Here is a 22,227-nt window from a genome sequence, read left to right as displayed (position 1 = left end):
GTAAGCAAAGGCCAAAATAACAAACAAACCCAGCACTAGCCTAAAACCAGGAGAAAAAAAGGGTCTACAAACAAAATGGTGCTTACCCCTTTCCAGCAGTCTTGACATAAAAGAAATAAGTCAATTTGGCATTTGGCAGCATCAAGTGTTGCATAGTTGTCTTTCTATTAACACTTTACACAGCACACATTTGCCAAAGAAGAGTCCACATACTCAAAACACACACAGGGCACAAAAAAAAAAAAAAAAGGCAAGGCTTGTCTCCCGTGTCTTCATTTTCCCGCCTCTTTTAGGGTATTCTCCAGGAACTGCTTCTCCCACTGCAGACATCAGCCTTCAGCCTGGATAGAGCTCCATCTAGAGACAGGGAGGACAGAGAAATACACACACACAGAAACTTCTGAAGCATTGAAAACAACACCCAGATAAAGATCAATAGGCATTTTGATAACACATACTGGGGATTGTAATAAAATGTTTCTTTTTGGTCACAACCACTAAAAGTATGTTTGGAGAAAAAATGAGCAGCATTTGATGAAAACAACACCTTGCCAACTCTTAAGTATAGATCTGTTATTTTCTGGGCTTGTGTGGTGGCCAGTGGCACAGGACACATTGTATGAGTAGATGAAATTCCACTAAAAATCAGCAAATTCTGGAAGCAAATGTAAAATGTAATCGGTCAGAAATTGAAGCAGACTTTCAGATTTTCAGCTATTTTATTTTGTGGGAACAGAAAGATATAAGACTTGTTTTCTAGATGGTTTCTACAAAATGATCAAATCAAGCCGTTAGCATGACTTTTTCCCATCCACATAGAGACCTAACTTCTTGAATTTCAATAAGGCAACATGCCTTTTCTATCTACTTTTCTCCTGTGCTGTGATGGGACAGGCCTAATTCAGTGTCATAAATACTTCCTTCTCAGTCCAGAAACACTTCCTGCATCTTTTCAGACAAGAACGACCATACACTCGTTTGCTTGAGGTCTGCTAGATATGGGGAATAACAGGTAAAGATGAAAATGTTTCTCATTCATTTTCTTAGTGTGATAAATGAAGGTTTATATAAGTTTTGAAGAATTTTCTGAGACAGTAAATGCAAGTGATTAACTTTAAAGCGGTGCTGCCGATCGCAGTATCAGCAAAAACACCTTGTGTGATTAGCTTAGTCATTGTCATATTAGTTATACAACAATGCACTTGTACTTCAGTAAATGATGTAGATCTACATTGAAGGGTACACATGAGAGAAGAAGGACAGGTCTGGGCAGGTCTGTGTTGTTATTTTTTTATATCTAGTCCTGTATTTCATGTCATGTAAGCTATCATGTAAGGCCTACTCTCAAGTTTCCCCGACTGTGGTTATATCAGGCCTGGGACATAGAGTTGGTGGGTTGGGTTATGAGAAATAGTTTATGAATGTAGATACTAATAATTATAGATCAAAAAAGATTTTATGTTCCATGTAACATGTACAGAAGCCCCGAAGTGAAAGTGAAGGGTAAAATTTGTTAGGCCAAGTCTTAACAGCTGTAGCTCCTTACTGTATTTCAGTAACGTGTAAAAGGACACTGGAAATATTATCAGAAATAACAATTTTCTAATAACATTGTTTAGCTAAATTTTCAGCACAATAATTAAGAGCTGGATTCTTTCATGTTTTGGCTGTAATATGAGCAAATGTGATATATATGGATGTCTGCTTAAAGGTAATGTTAGATGATTACTTCACCATGGTGATAAAATCATATTTGTTCCAAATGTTTCCACGTGGGGGTCTAGCATTTACATGTGTGTTTGTGTCGTTTGTTTGTATTTGCTTTCAGGTGCTGAAGCAGACCAAGGAAAAAATATTATGTAAGTTGATGATGGGTAAGATAATGTAAATTTGTTGCCCCCATACAGTAAAAAAATCATATATACCACAATCTTTAGTGTGAAGAGTGACTTACAAATTTGACCACTCAGTATGGGCCGTGTTTTAATACTAAAAGCAAGACAACAGACCTTCAAGTCTGTATATGTTTGTCTTCATCTCCGCAGATGTTTGCCTGACTTGAAGAAACTCATAATGGAAGATTGGAAGAGCTATATAAAAGCTGGTGGTCACTATGGTCCATATCAGGCAGAAAACAAAAATGTCCTTGACTCACTCCTAGTTGGCTTTCATCATTGTTATATTAGATTTGACAAAATTAAACTACTTTTCCAATCTGACCCTACAATTAATGCAATAATGAGATTTTTAGATGCAAAAAAATATAATGAAGCCAAAGTTCTTTGGCTGGTGAGGTTAAATCTCATATCTGAGGACTGTACATTCAAAACGTCTAAGGTAATAAATGTTCTGAGTGAGGTAAAGGACCATTTGCCAATGCTTCAAGAGCTGGTTTGTTCCAGAGACCATTTTTCTGAAAGTGGAGCCATTCATGGAGCTGCTGATCGTTTACAAGAAAGCATTCTATGGTGAATATTTCTTACCCAGCATGTTTGCTCTCTCTCAAACAAATATAATGTCTTAAATAACACCTAATAAATATGTAGTATATGTGTAATATATGTGTAATAAGCACTGATGTGATTCTTAGTGAGTTCCAGCCCTATGGAGATGTAATGACTTTGGGTAAATATGGAGACCCCTGCCTCATACTTGTAAAAATAAATGGTTGGATGGACACAGCTCCCCCACTTTATATCAAAGACAAATATGAAAGGTATATAAACATTTCTTTTCTTTTTACCTTTTAGCAAATGTTTAAAATGGGACCTTTTTTAAAAATGCCATTGATATGATACACATTTCTTTCTCAGAACATTTGAGCTGCAGTTTTTGCTTCTATGGAGGAATCAAGGGCTAATAAAGCACATGGTTGTGCACTGCAACCTGGTGGATAGATGGGTCCTGGACGACAATAGCCAGAGTGTAGCACCACACAATGACTTCAGATTTGACACTGCGTGCTATGTCAACATCACCCAACCTGGACACAGTAATGGTATGTTAGAGCAATAAGTTTTCATAACTTTTAAGCTGGAGTTTATCCTTATCAGTACACTGGGATCAATGTGTATGGAGCTTATTTTACTCTATGACAGTAAGCCTAGGAGTCTTTTCATTATTTCAATTCTGAGTGGATTAAAAACTCAGGATGTCTCATGTCTTGGTTGTTTCAGTTGGTGCTCCAGTGGCTGAAGAGGGGTTACGACCTGGAGCATCAGTGTGGAATTGGAGTCCAGTAGGAAATGGGGACCAGCTTATGTGATTGTTCACTTTAGCCAAAGGCAGAGTTGCACACTTACAGTTAGAAATGACCATAATGTTAGCAAACGTTAAAGAAGTGTGTAAGGAAAACTGCTTACTTGCTAAATAAATGGAATTTGGAAAAAATATAACGTTTATGACCTGTTTTGCTTCATATAAAAATGTGACATCTCAAAGTTAAGCAAAGCGAACCATAAGTGAAGTAGTTAAAATATTAAACAACAACAACAATGACAACATCAACAGAAATAAAAATATAAAAATGAAATAAAATAATATAAACCCTTTATTTATAATAACACACACAGAGGCACCTCCTGTGTTTCACAGACAGGTGATAAAACAGTAATAAAGAAAATCAAAGTTTTGATTTAAAATCATATAAAGTATTAAAAAGAGAATTACCCAAGTGATGTAGAAGTGTAAATGCATTTTCTAAAGTCAATTTAATTGGTTGCATTATTATTTTAGAGTTTACTTGTGTCATAACACAGGTTTGCTGGCTAGACCATGTCATTTAAATGACAAGCCTGTATCTGCATTACATTAAGGCCTTTAAATGATTATTTCATTTCTTTTCTTGCCCTGTTTTAAAGAAAGTCTTTCTTATCTTTGCACTTTGATCCTGAGTATGATAAAGGATCAAAGTGCAAAGACTAGTTACAAAATTGTTAATACTAAACTTCAATGTAACTATAAAAAGGGAAGTGGTGCTGTCACTGAGATGGCAAAAGGAGGTGGAAAATTAATATCAACAATGACAAGCATAAGGTGAAGTAAAACTTACATTCTACTCTATTTCCTGTTTTCTATCTAGTCTGGACCTTTAATCTTTTTAGGAAAAAGTCTTGTCCTAAACTTAACTGGACTGTTATCAATTGATTTTCATTTTTTTCCTTCCCAACACCAGAGACAAACGTAGTAACAGGCTGTACACTAAGAAAATTAAGTATAGATTAAGTACAGATGAGAGTACAAAGGCTTATCACTGGGGCTGCACCTTGTTGAGGAACAATACACTACTTTTCAGTGCAGGCTCTTTTTGTACCCATGTTTTTTGTACCATTTAAGTTACTGTTAGTTTTTAAAAAAAATGCCTTTAAACTATAGTACAACTGTGTACCCTTTCCAAAAGGTAACAACATATGCTTTTAAAGGCACCACCCCAGTGAACCCAGTGATAATGTCTTTCTTTACTGTTTGTTTAGCTGAAAATATAGACAATTTTACACTCTCAGAAAAAAAAGACAATGTCATTGGGGCAGTACCCTTTTTGTCACTGTGGTGGTACCCTCAGGGGTACATCTCAGTACCTTTAGTCAGGGAACATAACTGTACTATAATCCACTGAAATGATATTTTCTAAGGTGAACTGACTCCACACACACACTCCGTCTCGTCTCCGGGCTTTTATTTTATTGTTCTGTTTTAAAAGATTTAGTTTATAAAAAGATACAAATATCTACTTTTCCACTAAAAAACTCATGTAAGGCACATCATTGGACCTTAAAACTGCTGTTGCAGCTTTGAGGGTACACTTACATTGTTTGTACCATGATGAACGAATTATGTACCTGCATGATACCTTTATTTCTAGCAGTGTAGCATGAATTCAAAGATCATTTGTAAAAAAAACACGTTAACATGGCAAAGTTTATAAAGTTCAAATAGTAAAGAAAAAAGCCTGCTCACCTCCACAAGAAATCACTTCAGAATAAATGAAAGTATCTTTGTAATAATATGTCAGGTTTTGGCTTATAGGCAAAGAAGCTGTATGGCGCCAAAACCACTGGCTCTGATTGGATTAGCTGATGGAAATAAAATTCACGTCATCAGATTCACTTCCTAAGCGGGAATTTTGGTTCAGCTGCCATCAAGTTGTTGTCGTTGTTTAGTAAATTAACAACTTGAAATGGGAAAGAGCAGGTACAGAACAATCACTCTATTCAAAATGCTTCTCTTTGTTTTTCTTTTCTTGATCAACTAATGAGAAACTATCAGTAATCAGAGAGAAAACTTTTACTGCTTTGTTGGCGCGCTGTGTGAGTTGCTTTGTTACATAACGGAGCTCCTGTACTTCAGTCAGTGAACTAGGACTAACCTGAAGGGTAAAAATATGTTAGAGCAGGTCTAGGCAGAAATGTGTTTACAGTCTGGTTTATGTGAAAGTTAACATTTGTAGCTATTTCCCTCATAGAAATGGCTATAAAGTAATGATCAGAAAATGGACTGGAGCTTTTCATACATACATGCTGTATATCTTTTCTTTTTGTGTTCTTTATCTTCCTTTTTCATTTTTCATTTGTTGGTATTTGTACATAATCAAATGTAAAATAATAATTATATAGCTACTGCATTTCTAATGGTTCTGATGGACCCTGGTCATTTTAAAGTCAGATAAATTGTAAATGGGTAATATGAAGCTGTGTACCTCATCACATGATCACCTCAGACTTACAAATATCTTCTGTGATTTACAGCTCTTCTCTTCATATGTGGTTGTACCACTACATTGAAGGTTTGTGCTTTGATGTTATTGCATGGTTATAGTTACAATTGTTATAATACTAAATATCTTCATATTATAGTTGATTCCAATATTGCATTTTAAAAGACAATGAAAAAGGTTAAACATTATTTTACATAATCTCTCTCTAATTCAACTTCAGGGCCAACAGCATTGCTGAGACTGATAAATCGAGGTGTCTACATAAAAGCTGGTGGTCATCAACTAACACATGCGTCCTGGATAAATATTCAAACATAAAATATCTCTTAGAGTCAGACCCCTCACTCAGATCAGTTATGGCTTATATGAATAAAGAAAATTATGATGATGCTAAACCTCTCTGGATAAGACTACTAATATGGTTTCCTAAAAATAAAATAATTGACTGTAAAAGTTGTGTGCGAGACCATTTTCCAGCGTTTGCTAAACTGATATGCGCTGAAGTCGATTATCGTCAAGAAACCCTGAATGACGATGCCATATATGAAACAACGCTGAGGTAAGCAATGAATATAAATAATAACGACAGCAGAGCTTCTCACCAGAGGCCTGGCAGGTCACACATTTAAAAAGCCTTTATATTTATATAAATTATAATATTATATTCTCTATGACAATGAGCCGTCTTCTGGGTCATCAAATTTTTGGTTTTTCGACTTCGAGCAGGAGCTTGTGTCATCTGCCCTGTCATCAAGCTTATGTCATCTGCCTTGTTGGCTATGTTAATGAAGCTCAAGCTAGAGAACATAAATATGGTATGAGTTTCTATGCTTTTATAAATGGCACTCCAGTTTGAAGTTTTCATTGATTGCCTAACTTTTCCTTTGTTTCCCTCTGTAGGCATTCCTGAGACTGGAACAGGAGCACAGCCTTTTTCCATTGAACTAGACTCCTTGTGCCACATTCTAGCTAAACTCAAGCTTTAGTCCAATTTTAAATAGTAATCTTTTCTGAGAATGATGTTTTTGACATTAAACACTCAAATTGAAATTAAAATGCGGAGTGTCTGCTTTAATTCAAAGGTATGAGTAACCATGTACTAGTTACATTGTTTTGAGTGCCCCCTTTTTTAGGTCACCAAAAAGTATTTGACAATTGACAGTTGTTTTATTGTACTAGAGGTCTAGAGTTGATGTGGAATGTTCTTCTTAACAAAAGGACTAAGAAATTACCAATGTCAGGAAAGTAAATCATTAAGAAAACGGAAAATCATAGACACAGCCAGAGCTTCATTTATAAATGAATCGATTGGTTCACTGATAAAAAGCAGTAATTGAGCTTAACAATGACAAACAGACTAGTAGATTAAGACATAACCCAGTACCCCCCCACCCCATCCTGACCAGACATTGCACCAATAAAGATATGAGCATGTACAGCTGCAGAGCTAAAACGAGAGCTAAAACTGCTCTTTTTTATCACTTTTCTGTTGATTCTGCAATGTTTTAGACAAAGTATCATACTAAACATGGAAGTAAAGGTTGCTGCACAACCTCTTGAATTGGGTTTCACTGTTTTCCTGCAGGCCTATTTCTCTGCCGCTGGTCTTTTGAAAACAACTGGAACCGTGATCATGCTAAATGCTGCAGTCAGCTGTGTTCTTGTCAACTGCATGGTGGTGATGGTGTTGGGAGATTAGGGCTATGATGCCTACTTTCCCCTGGAAATACATGGCACATCTGTTAATATTGTCAAGTAATTCATGGATCTGAATAGGACTGCATGAATAAACAACTTATTTGCTCACTTCTTGTATTTTAACAGAGAATTCTGCATTTTGACATCTTACACTGCACATCCACCTACTGACACATCATATGCCAACAAGTTAGCTCTTATTTCTTGAAATTTGGTAGCTGAATCACAAATCTAAAGGGCCATTTTTGGAAAATGAAGATGAACAGACCCTACGATACTTACATTGAAAACGTGTTAGTGTAGTGAGTGTTTGTTGTCATTAGTTACATTTTTATCATGATGATGTTTGTCATGGCTTTTCACCTCCACTGCCCTGAACAGTTTCAGGTTGTGGACCCACTCTGGTCCAACTCATCAGCAAATTTATGTCACATCCTGCTATTGTCCATTCTGTCCACCAGAGGTCCTCATCATCTTGATGATTACACTCACAATTACAAAAAAAATCCTCTTCTTTAGTCTTCTTTTAAATTCCTCCTCATTTCCCCCTCCAGTTTGTGAAATATTGCCAAAATTATCATTGGACTCATGCCTAGTTCTCGACTACCTTCCTGATTACAGAACTTTTGCATATTTCACCATCTTTGAGTTTTGGACTGTATTTCTTGTAGAGCTGTGATGGTAAGGATTTTTTCTTACTGTGCTGAAGAAGCATTCTTGGCAGTTAATGTTTAAGGTCAAAATAAACCAGTTCTGTGGTGCTTGGATGCATGAATGGCTAAACTTTACGTTAGCTTAACTGATTCTCAGTAAAGCTGGTCTGCTTACACAAGTTTCTATGATGAAAAATTAATATCTGAGAGAGCAAAAGTAGAGTGAGTGACAAAAAGCCAATATCAGACCTGTTCTGTGGTGCCATCATGTTGTACCTCACTCCTTTTGCAAAGGCCTTGGACACTCCCAACGTCCTCTGCCTGAGGTCTCCTCCTGAGCTGTCTTTTATGGAGTTGTCTGCTGGGGCAGCAGCATCTAAACTATGGACAGGAAGAGACTTGACAGACTTGTTAAGAGGGTCAGCTCTGTCTTGGGAAGCCCCATAGACCCAGTGAAAATGGTGAGAGATAGGAGGATGTTAGCCAGACTAGTATCCATGCTGGAGAACAGCTCCCACCCCATGCCTGAGACTCTGACAGCACTGGGCAGCTCCTTTAGTGACAGGCTGCTTCACCACAAGTGAAGACTGTTAGTGTGAATGAGGCTATTGCAGGTCCTTCCTTCCTGCTGCTGTTAGACTGTACAACCAGGACTGCTCCCAGTAGCATCCTCATCCGAGTTCACTGGCTGCCTCTTGTCATCTGGCTCAAAGCCCAAATGTGCCCAAATTGGTGGAATAACATTTGGTTTAGAAACTAGACTTATTACCATTGTTGAATCAAATAATGTCAACCAGCTAGCATCAGCTAGCATCAACGAAGTCAGCAGCACACCATCTCCACTATATACAGTGCTAGTGGCACACTGCTTTCCCCTTCTGAGTTGCCTGACAGTTTGCCAGAATCTTTTCGGAGCCAACTTAAAGTCACTTTCCAAGGCCTCACCAAACTCCTCCCACACCCGGGTTTTTGCCTTGGCGACAACTGAAGCCGCAGATCACTTGGCCTGTCGGTACCTGCCAACTGCCTCTGGTGTCCCATAGGCCAACCATGCCCGGTAGGACTCCTTCTTTAGCATCTCTCACCTGGGGTGTCCACCACCGGGTTTGAGGATTACCGCCCTGACAGGCACCAACTACCTTGCGGCCATAGCTACAGCCAGCCGCTTCAACTATGGAGGAGCGGAACATGGCCCATTCTGAGTCAATGTCCCCCCACCTCCCCCGATATCTGGTCAAAGTTCTGATGGAGGTGTGAGTTGAAGATCAATCTGATTGATAGGTTGATTCTGATAGGTTCTGATAGGTTCTTCTGCCAGACGTCCCCAGCAAACCCTCACTATACGTTTGGGTTTGCCTGATCTGACCGGCATCTTCCCCCACCAGCTGATCCAACTCACCACCAGGTGGTGATCATTTGACAGCTCAGCTCCTCTCTTTACCCGAGTGTCCAAAACACACGGCCGCAAGTCAGATGACACGACTACAAAGTCAATCATTGAACTGTGGCCTAGGGTGTCCTGGTGCCATGTGCACTTATGGACATCCTTGTGTTCAAATATGGTGTTTGTGATGGACAAACTGTGGTTTGCGCAGAAGTCCAAAAACTGAACACCACTCGGGTTCAGATCAGAGAAGCCATTCCTCCCAATCACACCCCTCCAGGTCTCACTGTCATTGCCCACGTGAGCGTTGAAGTCCCCCAGTAGGACAATAGAGTCTCCAGGAGGAGCACTTTCAAGCACCCTTCCCAAGGACTCTAAGAAGGCTGGGTACTATGAACTGCTGTTCAGTGCATAAGCACAGACAGCAGTTAGGACCCATTCCCCAACTCGAAGGCGTAGGGAAGCTACCTACGGAGAAAACCCAACATACAGGCGCCGAGTTGAAGGGCTATGAGAAAGCCCACACCTGCCCGCCGCCTCTCACCATGGGCAACTCCAGAAAAGAATAAAGTCCAGCCCCTCTCAAGGAGATTGGACCCAGAGCCCAAGCTGTGTGTTGAGGTGAGCCCGACTATATCTAGCCGGTATCTCTCAACCTCGCGCACCAACTCAGGCACCAGACACTTGCTGGCGAGCCCCTCCCCCAGGCCTGGCTCCAGGGTGGGGCCCCGGTAACCCTGTTCCTGGGCAGGGTACACAAGTCCTGTTTTTTTAATTATTTTCATAGAGGGTAATTATGGATCACACTTTGTCTGACCTGTCACCTAGGACCAGTTTGCCATGGGAGACCATACCAGGAACTTTTGCTCCAGACAACATAGCTCCTAGGATCATTCAAGCACGCAAACCCCTCCACCACGATAAGGTGATGATCCATGGAGAGGATATTGTGTTTATTAACCTGACAGTATACACCATGTTTAGAAGTGTTTCTAATAAAAAAATACTTGCTTAATGTAACAATCATTAATGCAGTTTCTCTTTAGTTTGTGGTTCCAAATGGGTGTGATCTTTAAGCCTCAGGCAAATGACTGACTGTTGCGTCACTGTTGACGAATCAACAGGAAAAGAACCTGGATCTATTAAACTAATGCCAGCCATTTTGAAGCTGTCATATCATCCATGTTCATCAGCCTGAAAAGTGTCCAGTTATGGTTTTAAATGGCGCTCAGAAGGTAAGGGCTAGTGTTTGCTATTTGATTTTTTTCATCAATGGGTTTACTTGGCCATGCAATATTTCCTGAGCTTTTCCTGGGATGTAAGAATGTCAAGCTTCCTGCTATGGTATTCGCTTAGCCTAGTGCTTGTGAGAAAAGATATATCAGATGACAGAAGTTCTTGTAAACATGACTGATCAAGCCAGAACTCGTTCAAATGCAAAAGCATGTGTTGAAAAAAAGACAGTTTCATTTATCTTAACTACCAACACGAAGCCTCGATATCAACACGACTACAAGTATGCATAAAAAATTACAGCACTTGGCAGATTTTTTTTGCTGTTCTGAAAGGTAAGATATAAGGCTAAAGCTCTTTTCCTTCTAAGTAACCAAGTTAACTTGTGTTCATTAATCCTCAAACAACCGTAACAACTGCAAAACACATATTATTCTTCTGTTAATGTTACAAGTTCAATGAACTCATATTTTATAGTTTCTCTAGTCACTAAATGTTTGTGTTTAAAAGCTGATTATTTTACTCTAGTTTTTACATTAGTCAGTGCCTTGTACCAAGATTGGCACAAAAAAGTTTCTTGATGTAGTAATGGTACTTAAACCTCTTCACGATTATGACAAACAAATAAATTCTACATGTAGGCGCATATAAAATGTATAACTACTAGTTTCACACACTTTTAGCTGATTTATTTAAGTTTTATGTGTCTGTGTTTTGTCTGCCCTTGGGTGTAGCAGGAAGTAGTAATCACCAGAGACTACATTCAGCATGTCTATAAATTAAATACTAAATTAATTAGTAAAATAAATATTACAATGTGTTGCTCATTTGTTTTCTTACTTGCTAATCTCATCCTCAGCCCTCTAAATGTCTAAATGTTCTCAAAACAACATATAACATGTACCTAAGAACATACACTCTCAATCATTAGCAACATAAATCACAACACCACGGGTCAGTCAGCAATCACAATAGCACTATCATTAAATGAAGGGCACTCTTTTATCCCTGTGTGATTTTGTTCTATTGAGGTAATGGCTTTTTTGATCATGTTGAAATAATGGCTTATTTTCTTCCTTCTTTTCTAAGTTCCTAAAGATTTTCCTGGTGTATTTCTGAATAATAGCTTATTTTCTCAAGATTTTGACTGATTATGACTGAGTTTGTGGAAATAATGTTTTATTGCAACAGGACACTTCAACGACGTTACAAACTCTAATTGTAACACTGATCATATTACACCTCTATATCATTAAATACATGCATGTTCAAATGATTACAGCTGACCAATGTTTGATAGTCAACATATTTTAGTGTAAGATAACACCTTGATTTGAGAATAATGTAGAAGAGCTGTTTGATACAGAAAGAGAAGAAAGGTGGAGAGGTCTTTAAGAATGGCATTAGTTGGGAAACATCTCTGTCTTAAAAACTAAGCATTTTACATTTTAGGAATTGACTCAAAATATTACTGGGGGGGCACACCAAAAATAACTTACAAAAAAGTGAGCTAAGTCCAGGATCTTTACATGGCCAGCCAGTGCCTCTAGTCAACACACAGGCAGGCAGTAACAGACAAGAAGTAGTACAGATAATGAACTAGATAACCTAGAAAAGTAAGTAATTAAGTAAGTATAATGTATAAGTCATTGGGTGAAAGTGCTATTTATACTGAAGTAGGTGATATCAATATGGTACATCTACAGAAAGGTGTAATAAATTGGACATACTTGTCAGACAAAAACATATTTTGCACTTGCATTTGTGCCTAAAGCAGGTCGTAGGCAACAATGCCAGATTCAAGGGAGGCCTAGCGTGGATATGGCCATCATGGACATTTGATGAGGTTGTTTTTCAATTTAAATATCTACTGATGTGAAAGCTATTAAGGAAACATAACAAGATGTGGTTAGTTTAATGTGTAGTACCTTTGTTTTAAGGTTGATGTCCCATATTAATATATGAATTCATTATCTTGCATGTAATCCACTAAATGTGAACAAGAACTTTGTGTCAACACTTTTTACCATCATGTCTTTATATATTAGCCTACACAGTCCATTTGTACTACTGTCCACTTACACACTTTAATTATTAACCCCTTAAACTCTAAGGTTCCATTCGGCCTGCAATTTATTTCCTTTCCTTATTTCCTTTCCTGCAAAAATTCTTTCATTTCATGGAAGTTTCTGAACAAATGTTACTAGTAACTAAATAAATAATCTTTAACAATTAAATGATAGGTCTGCTGTGTAAGGTGTTTATGTTTCAGGATATACAGGATGTATGGTATTTCTCATCGACTTGTCGTCTGTCTCAGCTCAAGACTGTCTATTTGTTGCTTGTCACTTCTCTGTTTTATATTTTAGAGCTTAATTTTTGCCCATGTCCTATATAAATCTCTCCCCTCTTTGCTTATAAAACATTGCACATAAATGAGAAAATGAAAGTTAAACTGTTAGCTGTTCAGTTTTACTTTTGCTTTTCCATTTGTTAACACCTTATTTTTCTTCGTAGCTTTGGTAAAAGATTATCTTTCATGTAATTTAAATGTTGAACCTTTGATTGCCTTCCAGTCATACACATGTTGAGCATATACTCTATATTCAGAAAGCAAAGTAACTGATGTCACTGTCATCAGCGTTCATCTTACAAATCCTTGTCAGACATTTTGAAAGTATTCAGTTGCAGTAGCAGCTGCAACTATACCAGTCAGTTAGAAGTTTAAAATAGAAATCAGGTACAATTTTTATTCAGATACTTCACACATTAATATAATATTAATGTAGATGTCTGATCGTCCAATCATTGAATCTTCACCAACTACAGAGTTACTCGTCTTGCAGGTGATAGGCATAAATCAAGTTTACCATCATGTTGATAGTAAACTTGACAGATGGTGTATTATTACCTGAGTGCTTAGCCTCATGCGTGTAAGAAAAGAACAGAAGTTATTTTGTGTTTCTGGTCTTGGAGGAACTAAGAGAATGGTAAAAGTATATTTTTGGAAGCACAGAGTTTATTTCATTTTTCTACAAGCATGTAGGATTTGATCGTATCAATTGACAGTCTTTTTTCCCTAAAGTCTAGATCCAGTCTCTTGGCTAAAGCAGGAATACAGCAAACTAATACATGGTACAGACCTTCTTTATAGTTCACATAAATTTACTTAAAAATTGGCATCATGAATCATATGGCTAATTTCTGATTAAATTCTATTTCTTTCTACACAGAAGCTGCTCTTCTAGAAAGGTAAGATTTTGAGTGTTTTAAGCATCATTTAAGCTCTTTTCTGACTAGTCTAAAATCCACAGTGTCCTCTATAGGCACTGGGAAAGTAATCTCTATGGATGAAATAAATTATGATTGACTGCTCAGAAGAAGCTTATCATTAAAAGAGTTGCACTGGAACTGTGAAGGAGCCAAAGGAGCCACTGTGAAGAAGACAGTTGCCAGTGACTAAATGACAAAGTTTTGATTGGGGGCAGTCGTGGGCTGGAGGTTAGGGAACTGGCCCTGTGACCGGAAGGTTGCCGGTTCAACCCCCAGCACCGACAGTCCATGACTGAGGTGTCCTTGAGCAAGACACCTAACCCCCAATTGCTCCCCGGGTGCCGTGGATAGGGCTGCCCACCGCTCCGGGCAAGTGTGCTCACTGCCCCCTAGTGTGTGTGTGGTGTTTCACTTGCATGGATGGTTTAAATGCGGAGATGGAATTTCCCCGGTTGTAGGATCAAAACAGTATCACTTATCATATTGTATATGATAAATTTGCTGGTTTGTTGACATTTGCATTCATTTCACACACCTGATTGAAGTAATGAAAGTCTTCAGGGGCATCTGAATATTAGAGTGTTATTAGTAATGTAAGTGTGTTGGATCAAATTTTTTCAGGGTGGTAGATCTCCAGGCCTAGGATTGCATACCCCTTATGCAAAACTTGGAATCCCATGATTTTTTTATATTCATCACAACTGAAAATCCAACCAGTAGTTATTCTTTTCATGTTTTTCACTGACAGACTAAAGTGTGTGTCCTACGTGCCGTTTGTACAAAAAATCTTTGAAGACTCATTGTGTGTATATGGATTACATGCTTGATTCAGATAGATAGATAGATACTTTATTGATCCCAAAGGAAATTTAGCAAGACACGCAACACAGCACAGTGATAACAATAAGGGTGTAAACAATATAACAGGAAGAATAAATAATATCAATAAGCTGGGATACTTTCTTTTTAATCCCACAAATGGGGAAATTCCACCTCTGCATTTAATCCATCCATGAAGTGAAACACCTCATACACACTAGTGAATACACACACACTAGGGGGCAGTGAGCACACTTGCCCAGAGCGGTGGGCAGCCCTATCCATGGCGCAGGGGAGCAATTGGGGGTTAGGTGTCTTGCCTGATAATCTTGAAGATGAAGATGTCAGAAAAATTCTGCAGCTGGAAAAAGGGGTTGAAATTGTGTCATATGAGCTCAAAATCAAAATGAAAGTATTACTTTAAAAGTACTGTTTACAGGTGATCTCATGATTTCATCTTTCTAGCCACGATGGTGAACTGCAGATGATCACTGATGCTTCAAGAAGGCACATAAGTGCCGGTGGTCAATATGGTACAAGCCAGATCATAAACACATGTGTCCTCGACTCACTCCTCTATGTCCTCCGTAACTGTCACTCAAAATACATGGAAATTCGAGAACTTTTCAGGCATGATCGTACAATTAATGCGATTATGATCTTTCTACACAAGGAGAGATACAATGAGGCAAAGATGCTCTGGTTAATTCAACTTAAGCTTGTATCCGGGGAGTGTAGGTTCAACATATGTGAGAAAGTTAATGTTTGGAGTAAGGTAGAGGATCACTTGCCAATGTTTAATGATCTGGCTTGTGCTAAGTACCATTTTGATGAAGACAGAGCAAGCCCTCAGATCTCAGATGATGTCTACCAAAGCACACTAAGGTAATTATCTTGTTTTATATTTACATTTTCCTTATTCAAATAGTGGTCCTAAAACTCTTTTAACCCCTCAAATTCCCACACTTATTACATATTTCCACAACAAGGACTTCAACACAAAGTGGCTGAGCATTTTTTAGATTATGGAAGTGTTTTGTAAAACTTTGGGCCTATCGATGAGCACTGGCCATTTAATGAGTTATAAAATAAAGTGAAGAGATAAAATATCCATTATTACAAATAATAGACAAAACAATCATTGTCACAGGCAGTGGTATCTCTCCTGTCACTAGGGTGGTATCCTCAAAGGTATATCTTTACTTAGGGAACATAATTGTACTATAGTCCATTTCAATAATTTTTCTTAAGTTGTATTGATTCCACACACACCTTGGATCCACGCTTTTAATTTTGTGTGTCAAAAGTGCACCTTTAAAACTTATTTAAGGTACAAAGTTGGACCTTAATACCCTAATTGTATTATTGAGAGTGCATTTATGTCCCTGTGCAATACCCTTTTCTCTGGCAGTGTACAATGAAGTGTGATTTTTTTTCTTATTTCAACCCAACATAAACAGTCCTCAAAGTTTTATTAGGCATTTAACAAGACAAATTTGTCATCACCATAGCTAAACAGCCCCTGTTTTCAAACCTAGGTTGCTATTCATCATGCAGTAGAATGTCTATTTTAGTGGCAAAACACAAGTACAGGCTTGCTGAGATTTTGAATAATAATCAAATTAACACCAAAACATTGATATCAAATGGAAAGACAGAAGCATTTCTGATATTAGTGATAATTATAATAATTTTATAATAATATTATCATATGGTACAAACCCAGTCCCAGAGAAGTCGGGAATTTATTTGACCTATATTACATTGGAAATGGTAAACAAAAGGTGTTTTACCTTGTAAACATCATTTTTTTGTGTAAATACGCTTATTCCAAATTGAATGTTTGCAAACATGATCCAGAAAATAAGTTCCAAAGTTTTGCCATTCTTTAGCTGTGCAACTATACATGGCTTTTGTTGTTGTTTTATTTTGAGCTTAATAAAACACACCATGTCCATTATTCTGAAAGCTTGAATTGGCAGACTATAATACATATTTCCACTGTGCATCAGTCTATTTCAGATGAGCTCAAGCCCAGAGAAGTCAGCAGTGTTTCTCGATACTGTTAACTTCCACTGTGTTTAACACAGTCTTAACTTGGTTTTGTGTATGCAGTGAGAGAAAGTGTTTATTGATAACATTATGAAAGTATCCTTGAGCCAATGTGCTAATACCAATCACAGAAACATGTAAATTTTTGAATGCATTGCTATCTGAGGGGTTGAAGATCACAAGTATTCAATTGTGTTTTTTAGCCTTTTCCTATAGAAACACAGATTTCTTGCAAAAATTTTTGACAGAGGGTGAAGTACTCAAAACTTTTTGCAATTCATTGTTGATGAACATTATTTTTAAAAAGTTGGACTTTTGCCAAGTTGATGCCCCATCTTTGCTCAAAAAGGACTAGACCTTTTCTCGGATGCTTCTGTTATACCCACGCTTGATTGCATCACATGTTTAAGATGTTTTTGGATCATTTCACAATATTTCTAGTCTCAAATTGCCCCTGTCCCAACGTGGAACATGTGGAATGTGGAATTGCAGTCATCAATTTTAGAATGAGTACATATTTACAAAAATACACGTCAGTGGTGTACAAACTTTTTTAATATAGGGATACACTGGACCATATGAAAGTACCTGAAGGCTGGTCACTAATTGCCAAAATATTTTCATGAAGGATTCAATATATTAAGCAATCAAAAAAATGCTTTTTGAATGCTTAAAGCCTCCTTAAAGTCCATCTTTAGATTTAAATTTGGAGCTCCTGCTCATCCACACTGGTCACAGTGAAACAGATCAATGTATAGTAATAGAACTTTCTTTCTGGTACAGTATTTCTATGAAACTATAAAGTAGCTGAACATCGCTGTTTTTATTGTTAGACTGTGATTTTTTTTTCAAAACGCTAACATATTTCCAATTCAAGTCAATTACAGATTATAACAAATTGCTAGCACAAATAAACTGTGACAAAGGTTAATATGTGTGGAGGAGATCAGCTAAATTGGCTGAGGCTTGACCATACAGAGGTTTGTATGCTTGCAGAAGGTAATATATTTTGGGGTATTGGGGAAATATAAGCTGTTTTTAGAGTTAGAGAGCATTCTAGAATTTCTTAATATATGCAAAAATCAAGAACATGCCCTCAGACCCCAGAGGGTTAATAACCGATCATCACATTATTTGCATATCAAATAAATACAACAACAGCATTAAGACAAACCATGTTATTTAACAGAGAAGATAAATAAACTGATTTTGTGTCAGCATTAAATTATTTATTGAACTCCTGAATTTGCTCTGATAAGAAGTGGCAGATTCCAGCTACTATGCTCTCTCTTATTCTATTATCCATGGTTTATTTCATAACACACTTGGTATTAAATGGATTACAGCCTTTCAATGCGAAAGGCATATGCATTTGTTATGGTTTCCAGTTAAATATATCTGGATTTCACCAAAATCTTTCACTGTTAATGTTGTGCTTTTTAGCTGTAGTCATGACTAAATGTCAGTAAATTAACTAATTCTAGTCAGAGACAAAATACTCTTACACTGTAACTTGGTTAACGCAGCATGTTGTACTTGATGTGGATGTATGCTACCACTGCCACCATAAGGTTAAAGAAAAACTGAAACTCTATGTGGGCTGCTTTTGCCCCAAGGACCAGACTTTGGACATCCTAATGTCTAAGAGTAGCCATCATTTTCAAATCATATGTTTTGTATAGATGGTAGTGTATATTATTATTATTATTATTATTAATAATAATAATAATAATAATAATAATAATAATAATAATAATAATAATAATAATAATAAACTGAAGCAAATGATGGTGAGGCTCTGCTTTGTCTTTTCCTATCTTTGAATTTTCTGAGCCAGTGAACAAGTACCCAATACACAAAATCTTATTTAGATCCTGGCAGTTTGGAGGTGTTGTGGTTATTCACTATTGATGGAAAAATATTGGTCTGAGTTCCTCAGATGGAGGCATTGCACTCAGCCCAACAATTTCCAAGTGCACCTTATCCTGAGAGTGAGACAGAAGACTGAGATAAATCCATTTGATGTGGTGATTAGGACTGTTAATTTATGGTCTCAAGACCAGTCTCAAGACTTAGATTGAACTCAAGTACTACAACACTAGATCCTTCCACAAAGTTATATTAAAATGTACAATGGGTTGTCCAAGGTTCAAAAAACAGTATTCAGGGTAAATGAGTCAAAAACAGGCAGATCAAAGCAGAAAAAGCCAAAAAAGTCAAAATACAAAAGACATGGACTAGGATGCAAAATGGCAAACACCTGAACAGAAATTGGCTCGGATTTGCTGGGAGAAACACAGGCACAACTTTACAAAGACTGAGAAGTCAAAAAATCATTATTATAAGCAAGCAAGCAAGCAAAGCAAGCAAAATTTATTTATATAACGCTTTTTACAACAGGTGTTGTCACAAAGCAGCTTTACAAAAAAATCAGTATTACAGAGAGAAGAGAAAAGAAGAAAGAAAATCCGGGTCCGAGCCCCCATGAGCAAGCCAGCGGCGACGGTGGCAAGGAAAAACTCCCTAAAAGAGGAAGAAACCTTGAGAGGAACCAAGACTCAGAAGGGGAACCCATCCTCCTCTGGTCGACACCGGATAGCAAACATTATTAGTATGAAGTATTATAGTAAAGTGGGAAAAGAAAGATCTGAGGGTGAGGACTGCAGAGCGCTGTACAGCAAGAAGCTCAGTGGTGGTCAAACCGGTCCAGAAGGCTGGTGAGCAGCAGCACCTATCAAGGCAGAAGAGGCAACAGCATCAGACGCACAGGATGGGCAGCTGATCAGCTCGGCAGAGAAAGGAAAGAAAAAACACAATCAGTTCTGTAAAGAGTGGCTGAACACAGATTACAGTAAAACAGAGCAATGGAGACTCCAGCAGGTCAAGACCTGACAGGGAAGACTAGTCACCAAATGCTTGACTGTACAAATAAGTTTTTAGCCTAGACTTAAAGATTGTGGCTGTGTCTGAGTCCCGAACATTAACAGGAAGATTATTCCAGAGCTGGGGGCTTTGTATGAAAAAGCTCTCCCCCCTGATGTAACTTTATTAATTCTAGGTACCAGTAGTAAGCCAGCACCTTGTGATCTAAGTAGGCATGATGGTTCATGGTGGGAGAGGAGCTCACTCAGGTACTGAGGGGCGAGTCCGTTTAGAGCTTTATAGGTCAGTAATAGAATTTTATAATCAATGCGAAATTTGACTGGTAACCAGTGCAGGGCTGATAAAACTGGACTGATATGGTCAAACTTTCTGGTTCTTGTGAGGACTCTGGCTGCAGCGTTCTGGACCAGCTGAAGCTTATTAAGGCTTTTGCTGGGACATCCAGACAGCAGGGCATTACAGGCCTTGAAGTAATAAATGCATGAACTAGCTTTTCTGCGTCCTGTAGGGATAATGCATTTTTAATTTAATTTTATATTGCGGAGATGCAGGAAGGCTGTTCTAGTGATATTAGTTATATGTGTGTCGAAGGACAGATCAGCGTCTATCATGACACCAAGATTTTTAACAGATAAGCTTGATGAAACTGAGAGATTGTTTCTGGCTAATTTTGAACCAAGAAGCAGGACCTCTGTTTTATCTGAGTTAAGTAGCAGAAAATTGCTTGACATCCAATATTTTATGTCTTTTATACAGTCCTCAATCTTGCCAAGTTTAATTTTATCATCCGGTTTGCTTGATATAACCGGGTGTCATCGGCATAGCAGTGGAAATTTATGCTGTGTTTACTGATAATGATAATGGTGCCTAGTGGTAGCATATATATTGTGAATAATATAGGCCCTAAAACAGAGCCTTGTGGAACACCATACATTACTTTTGCAAGAACAGATGATTCACCCTTTACATTAACAAACTGATATCGATCGGTGAGGTAGGACCTGAACCAGGAAAGAGCTGTTCCTGTTACCCCTACAAGGTTTTCTAGTCTATCTAGTAGGATAGCGTGGTCTATTGTGTCGAATGCTGCACTAAGGTCAAGGAGGACTAACAACGACACATTTCCTTGGTCCGTGAATAATAGAAGATCATTTATAATTTTTACTAATGCTGTTTCTGTACTATGATGTGGCCTAAAACCAGACTGAAATTTTTCATGTAGATTATTCATATGCAAATAAGACCTTAATTGTTTGGTTACCACTTTTTCCAGGATCTTCGATATAAAGGGGAGATTTGAGATAGGTCTATAATTTGATAGTTCACAGGGATCGAGGTTAGCTTTCTTAATCAGTGGTCTAATTACTGCAAGTTTAAAAATTTTTGGGATATATCCGAGGCTAAGAGAGGAGTTTATTATTGACAGAATAGGCTTGGTTATTTCTGGTAAGATTTCCTTGAGTATCTTGAGTACTATCTGCAGTGACTCTAATATTCTCAGGGTCTAGACTGGAATTATAAGCATTATGAAGCACGAGAAATAGGGCAATGAGCAGTAACCATGAAAATAGGATCAGTACTCTTTTAGTGCTTTTTTTCTTCTTCAGTATCAACATATGTGTTTTATTCCTAGTGCATTTGAATGCTGCTGCGGTGATGTCAAGTTTCTAGGGCTGAGGTACACAGACCCCCGCCTCGTACTGGTAAATGTCAGTGGCCGTAGAGACAGAGCTCCCCAGTTTTACATCACAGACAAATATGGCAGGTAAATACTGCAAACAGAATCCAAAATTTATCTGCATTGAAAATAGAATACTTGCCTTACCTACCTCCCTGAAACTCTTTCAGGACCTTTGAGCTTCAGTTCTTGCTGCTGTCAAACACAACTGAGCCTGTAAAGCATATGACTGGGTGCAGCAAACTAGAGGATAGATGGGTCCTCTATGACAATAACCCAGAGAAGCCACCTTTTGAAGATTTCAACATTGAGAATGCAGATTTTACAAATCACTTTATCATTTATTTGGCTGGATATGTCAACACATCACAAGCTGGAGACAAAGATGAATCCCTAAAAGATGATGGTATGTTAATTTGACATTGTTAGTAGTACAATATCAAAGGATTTTATTATGCTAGTCTGCTTATAAAATATTTTCTTTCTTCTGGAACAGCGCCACTGGGAATTCTTGAGGATGGTTCTGATTGTGGGACGAGGGTGTTTAGCAGCACTACGGGCCTCTCTACCAGGCCAGTAAAACTAAAGATGTTTTGAGTATTTTAATAGATCTTAGCCTTAACATCAGAAAAGCACAGCACAACAACATATTCAGTGCATGTCTGTGGGAATTTTTTCCCATGGAAACACATGGTACGGTGCTCCTGGCATGCAGGTTTTGGGTATACGTTAGTACCCGAAGGAAAGTGATTAAGTGATCATTTTTTTCATCCCACAACCGGGGAAATTCCACCTCGACATATAACCCATCCGTGAAGTGAAACACCACATACACACCAGT

General features: G+C 37.9%; 2 protein-coding genes and 1 long non-coding RNA gene across 8 annotated transcripts; all 3 read left to right on the top strand.

Annotated features, from left to right (window-relative positions):
• The first annotated feature begins 932 nt into the window (after positions 1 to 932).
• On the top strand, positions 933 to 3,382 carry LOC108427483. Of its 3 annotated transcripts, XM_017697671.2 has the most exons (6): positions 933 to 1,012; positions 1,829 to 1,859; positions 2,046 to 2,468; positions 2,591 to 2,716; positions 2,814 to 2,998; positions 3,177 to 3,382. In XM_017697671.2, the coding sequence occupies exons 3-6, from the start codon at positions 2,074 to 2,076 to the stop codon at positions 3,263 to 3,265; spliced, it is 795 nt and encodes a 264-aa protein (XP_017553160.1). In that variant the 5' UTR covers positions 933 to 1,012; positions 1,829 to 1,859; positions 2,046 to 2,073; the 3' UTR covers positions 3,266 to 3,382. The 3 variants fall into 3 exon arrangements, with proteins under 3 accessions (XP_017553160.1, XP_037394095.1, XP_037394094.1); XM_037538198.1 differs by lacking the exon at positions 933 to 1,012 and having other exon boundaries at positions 1,619 to 1,859; XM_037538197.1 differs by lacking the exons at positions 933 to 1,012; positions 1,829 to 1,859 and having other exon boundaries at positions 1,890 to 2,468.
• A 578-nt stretch (positions 3,383 to 3,960) lies between these two features.
• Positions 3,961 to 6,990, top strand: LOC108427484. 3 transcript variants are annotated; one of them, XR_005130226.1, is made up of 5 exons: positions 3,961 to 4,035; positions 5,745 to 5,782; positions 5,934 to 6,272; positions 6,440 to 6,528; positions 6,614 to 6,990. It is a non-coding gene; the product is annotated as an uncharacterized LOC108427484 (long non-coding RNA). The 3 variants fall into 3 exon arrangements; XR_001857859.2 differs by having other exon boundaries at positions 6,440 to 6,990; XR_001857858.2 differs by having other exon boundaries at positions 5,934 to 6,528.
• A 3,596-nt stretch (positions 6,991 to 10,586) lies between these two features.
• On the top strand, positions 10,587 to 22,227 carry LOC108427519. 2 transcript variants are annotated; one of them, XM_017697733.2, is made up of 7 exons: positions 10,587 to 10,683; positions 13,767 to 13,816; positions 13,915 to 13,933; positions 15,239 to 15,658; positions 21,342 to 21,473; positions 21,557 to 21,792; positions 21,883 to 22,227. In XM_017697733.2, the coding sequence occupies exons 1-7, from the start codon at positions 10,670 to 10,672 to the stop codon at positions 21,981 to 21,983; spliced, it is 972 nt and encodes a 323-aa protein (XP_017553222.1). In that variant the 5' UTR covers positions 10,587 to 10,669; the 3' UTR covers positions 21,984 to 22,227. The 2 variants fall into 2 exon arrangements, with proteins under 2 accessions (XP_017553222.1, XP_017553221.1); XM_017697732.2 differs by lacking the exon at positions 10,587 to 10,683 and adding an exon at positions 10,931 to 11,016.

The sequence above is a fragment of the Pygocentrus nattereri genome, chromosome 4, assembly GCF_015220715.1.
Source record: "Pygocentrus nattereri isolate fPygNat1 chromosome 4, fPygNat1.pri, whole genome shotgun sequence".
Lineage (NCBI taxonomy): Eukaryota > Metazoa > Chordata > Actinopteri > Characiformes > Serrasalmidae > Pygocentrus > Pygocentrus nattereri.
The sequence above is the reverse complement of the archived record's forward strand: the minus strand, read 5'-3'. Positions and strand labels throughout refer to the sequence as shown.

What these genes read in the sequence shown, in the direction of transcription:
- LOC108427483 (XM_037538197.1), top strand. Translation starts at nt 1,972, where the DNA reads ATGGGCCGTGTTTTAATACTAAAAGCAAGACAACAGACCTTCAAGTCT. An exon ending in TTACAAGAAAGCATTCTATG is followed by an intron (nt 2,469 to 2,590) that starts GTGAATATTTCT and finishes TGTGATTCTTAG; the next exon opens with TGAGTTCCAGCCCTATGGAG. An exon ending in ATCAAAGACAAATATGAAAG is followed by an intron (nt 2,717 to 2,813) that starts GTATATAAACAT and finishes TTTCTTTCTCAG; the next exon opens with AACATTTGAGCTGCAGTTTT.
- LOC108427519 (XM_017697732.2), top strand. Translation starts at nt 10,967, where the DNA reads ATGCATAAAAAATTACAGCACTTGGCAGATTTTTTTTGCTGTTCTGAA. An exon ending in ATCACAGACAAATATGGCAG is followed by an intron (nt 21,474 to 21,556) that starts GTAAATACTGCA and finishes AAACTCTTTCAG; the next exon opens with GACCTTTGAGCTTCAGTTCT. An exon ending in TGAATCCCTAAAAGATGATG is followed by an intron (nt 21,793 to 21,882) that starts GTATGTTAATTT and finishes CTTCTGGAACAG; the next exon opens with CGCCACTGGGAATTCTTGAG.